Source organism: Triticum urartu, chromosome 1 (assembly GCF_003073215.2).
Source record: "Triticum urartu cultivar G1812 chromosome 1, Tu2.1, whole genome shotgun sequence".
NCBI lineage: Eukaryota > Viridiplantae > Streptophyta > Magnoliopsida > Poales > Poaceae > Triticum > Triticum urartu.
Genome location: NC_053022.1, coordinates 394134993 through 394138689, shown reverse-complemented (window position 1 = coordinate 394138689; position 3697 = coordinate 394134993). Strand labels below are relative to the sequence as shown.

At 45.1% G+C, this 3697-nt stretch overlaps 1 protein-coding gene across 1 annotated transcript; it reads right to left on the bottom strand.

The window, feature by feature from the left end:
- Positions 1-454: 454 nt before the first annotated feature.
- LOC125514397 (ubiquitin-like) lies at positions 455-1233 on the bottom strand. The gene is made up of 3 exons (XM_048679712.1): positions 1008-1233; positions 653-860; positions 455-567 (listed from the first exon to the last, which is right to left on the bottom strand). The coding sequence occupies exons 1-3, from the start codon at positions 1108-1110 to the stop codon at positions 459-461; spliced, it is 420 nt and encodes a 139-aa protein (XP_048535669.1). The 5' UTR covers positions 1111-1233; the 3' UTR covers positions 455-458.
- Positions 1234-3697: the final 2464 nt, after the last annotated feature.

Below are 3697 nucleotides of genomic sequence, written 5' to 3'. Positions count from 1 at the left end.
AAAAACTGTTTTGCTAAAGCACATCTAGATTCTATGTCACTTGATTTTATACGGAGATTGGTGCGGGTGTTTTTTTCTTTGTTTTTATGCTTGATTGAGTCACCTAGATATGCAATAACTAGGGCACCATAGACATACATTCATGATCTCCCCGCATAAAAGAAAAGAAAAAGAAAAACCAACAGAATATGTGGGTAATACATGCATGCATGCATCGTCGACTCTGAAGTAATCATTGCATGGCTTGGAACTTCACACCCGCACCAATCATGAAATTAGTACTAGTGATATCATGAAAACAACTTGATAAACCAAACCAAACAATCTTTGATTGAGTCACCTAGAACATAGCACCGCTTTATTCAAAATCATGAAAACAACTTGATAAACCGAACCAAACAATCTATTCAGCGATGGTCCTTCCCCTCTTGCTTATCCCTCCCGTCCCGATTCGATCTTCAGTTGGAAAGCTTGTTGACGAACCTCTTCTTGGGCCTGATCTGGTTGCTGTGGCCGCACTTCTTCTTACGGCAGTTGGTGGACCTCAGGGGAAGCCGAGCGTAGCACCTGTGCCACACCACCACAGGTTAACAACAAAGATTCGGTCGATCATATGAACTCATGCATGCATGGGGTATATATGTACACGTACTTGCGGCAGACCATCTTCTTCTCGTTGTACTTGAGCGCCAGCTGCAGGAGATTGGGCTCCACGTTTAGGTAGCCTCCCCTGGTACCGCCGCGGAGGCGGAGCACCAGGTGCAGCGTCGACTCCTTCTGGATGTTGTAGTCGGCCAGGGTGCGCCCCTCCTCCAGCTGCTTCCCCGCGAAGATGAGCCGCTGCTGGTCCGGAGGGATCCCTGCAACAACCAACCAACAGTTTAGCATTAGCAATTTAGCATCGTCGATGTCGCCAACAGCCCAACACAGTGCGTACGGCAAGGCGGCCGCCGGCGAGCAGACGATCTCGAGCCAAGAAGATGAGATCAGTCGACGGCGGTGCGTACCTTCCTTGTCCTGAATCTTGGCCTTGACGTTGTCGATGGTGTCGCTGCTCTCGACCTCGAGCGTGATCGTCTTCCCGGTCAGGGTCTTGACGAAGATCTGCATCTTGGCGGGCTGAACGATCAACCGCTCCCTCGCTTCAGTTGTTTGATCGTCGTGGGGTAATGGGGTGGTGGTCGTCGTGGGCCGATCGCATTCTCGATCTCAGGTAAGGAAACCCGCTCGCTACGAAAGTAACCAACCCCAACGGGACATCTCCGACGTGGAGCGTAATTTTCGCGTGGGGTAAATGGAAACCGTAACCACGTTTATTTTTTATTCTTTTGAAATGCGAACCAACATGTTGCAACTTCACCTTTGGAGGATGAGCGCACAGTCGACCATGAATGCACCGAGCTCACCCGTCTCAAAGACGAGAACAACAGTTGTTCGATGAGCTCGAGGCGCTTCTAGAGGAGGAGGATGTCCCGCAAGTGCACATGGGTGGTTGAAGCACTCTCGTTAAAGTACAATCCTAGTTTAATATCATTCCCAACCAAATGTAGGGGAGGTGTCACAAGTCTTGTATGTGAGCTGACTATTTTGGTGTCTGCAAGAATTATGATGAGGATCACAAGTAATTGAGGGGTGAAATAATTTTTCTAAGACTAAGGCAGCGAATAAAGGACACAAAACAAAATAAATGTTGGTTTGTCTGCAATGGAGAAGTTAGACGCGAAGAGGTTGGCCGTGTAGGTCTTCGGACTGGGTCCTTAAATTAGACAACAAGCATATACTCGCCACACATAAACAACATAGTAATTAATCATCGAAGTAATCTCACAAATATCAACATATGGATTAGCCGATTAGGCACGAATAAATATCACTAATCCCATACATTTCCCACGCCTTGGGGAATTACTTGCGCATAAGAGAAGGATAACCACCGGACAACGAGATTATGCAAAGGAAAACCATCTCAATAATATCATAGATCGCATGTTGAATGATTAAACCAATCTCAATCTCTGGACCAAAGTTAGAATAGAGTTTACAAACCATAGCCTTACAAGTTGGAATCTCTCTCTACGACGATGTTATCGTTGGTGCAGAGGGAGCCGGAACATATCTAAGTGAAGCAATTCTCCTCCGGATCTCTCCTGTCTGCTCTAGTCGCGGTTCATGGTTGTCTTGTTGTTCTTCTCTATATGCCGTAAACAAAAAAAAATGCTCGTATAAGTGAGGGGGAGGCAGCGCTGCCTGGTACGAGGAGCGGTACAAGTGGCGATGCTCGTATCACACGCCGTCTTCTTCTCTGGATGTGCCAAATGAAGATCTTACCGATTGGAAACTTTATAAATCCTCTACTCTACTATCCAAATATATCTCCAAATCCTTCTAAAAGTCTTTGTTCATGAAAAACAAGGAAACAAGGCTTCTCTACTTTTGACAAATAATCGTTAGTGAAAAGGCAAAACCGACGAAACCCATGGTTAATCTGAGCAAAATACACTTGGAAAACTGTCATAAAATGGGAGGACAATGATGAGATGTTGGTGATGCCCTTCTCATCCTTAGACTCGGACTTCGACAACTATCTTAAGTGCAAGGATGAGTAGCAGTGGCGGAGCTTGACTAGGTTCTTTGGGTGGAGGTGGGGGGCGGGGAGGACGCAAATAGAATATATGAGCTAGTGCGGGGGCCAAACACATAAAATTTCATCTAAGCTCTCTCTCTAAAACATTTATGCCTGCATGTGCCAATCCTCGGGGCCACACCCCCCTAGCCATGCACTAAGCTTTGCCATTGATGAGTAGAGACCATGCGTTGTGTTTGCAGCAGTACGCCGACATCCTGATCTTTGGCCCACCGCCTCTTGCGAGACAAGTGACTATATGCCGCATTATGATTCTCATTGAGGGGGGTTGGGAGTGTGTTTTGGCCCCAGGTAGACGTGCCCTCAGCCGAGTGGCCTCGGACGTAACTTGTGTTCAAAGACTTGATGGTTCACGGGCTTATACAATTCACACCAGGTAGTGGTTTGTAGTTCTTATATGTTTTAAGTCGATGGTAGGTCTAGTATGATGTCAATTTGGTCTATGGCGTAGTAGGCTTGAACTGTTAGTTGTGGTATGTAAGATGCTAACGTCGTGAAAGTACCTAGTTTAAACATGTGTGTTCAAATGAGCCTGTATGCAAAAATGTTTGATTTTTAAGGGATTAAGTTTCAGAGGGTATGCTAGGTGAAAAAATGTTTAATCCTTTAAAAAATATAAAAAAATAGGATAGGAGGAGGAAGGTTTTGCACTTTTAAGATAAGGGTTCTGCTATACATGTCCTAAAAGGAATCTCTTCGAAGATAGCACTAGAGTGGTGAAGTATTACCATATCGTAAGGTAGAAGGTTTACTACCACAACGATGATGTGCATGTCGTATAGTGTCGGTTATAAATTATAACGTGTCTAATTTTTGAAAAAAAATATAGCAACGGAGATTTTTTTAGGACAAATACAATAGTATCATTCTTACATGCTAAGGGCGTCTACAACGCGGACGCTTAGCACAGACGCCATGACGAACAAATATCACTAATCCCATACATTTCCCACGCCTTGGGAATTACTCGCGCATGAGAGAAGGATAACAACCGGACAACGAGATTATGCAAAGGGAAACCATCTCAATAATATCATAGGTCGCATGTTGAAT

Coding starts and splice junctions, on each gene's coding strand:
- LOC125514397 (XM_048679712.1), bottom strand. CDS start 1,110: ATGCAGATCTTCGTCAAGACCCTGACCGGGAAGACGATCACGCTCGAG. Junction 861..1,007: donor CAAGATTCAGGACAAGGAAG/GTACGCACCGCC, acceptor TGGTTGTTGCAG/GGATCCCTCCGGACCAGCAG. Junction 568..652: donor AAGAAGATGGTCTGCCGCAA/GTACGTGTACAT, acceptor GGTGTGGCACAG/GTGCTACGCTCGGCTTCCCC.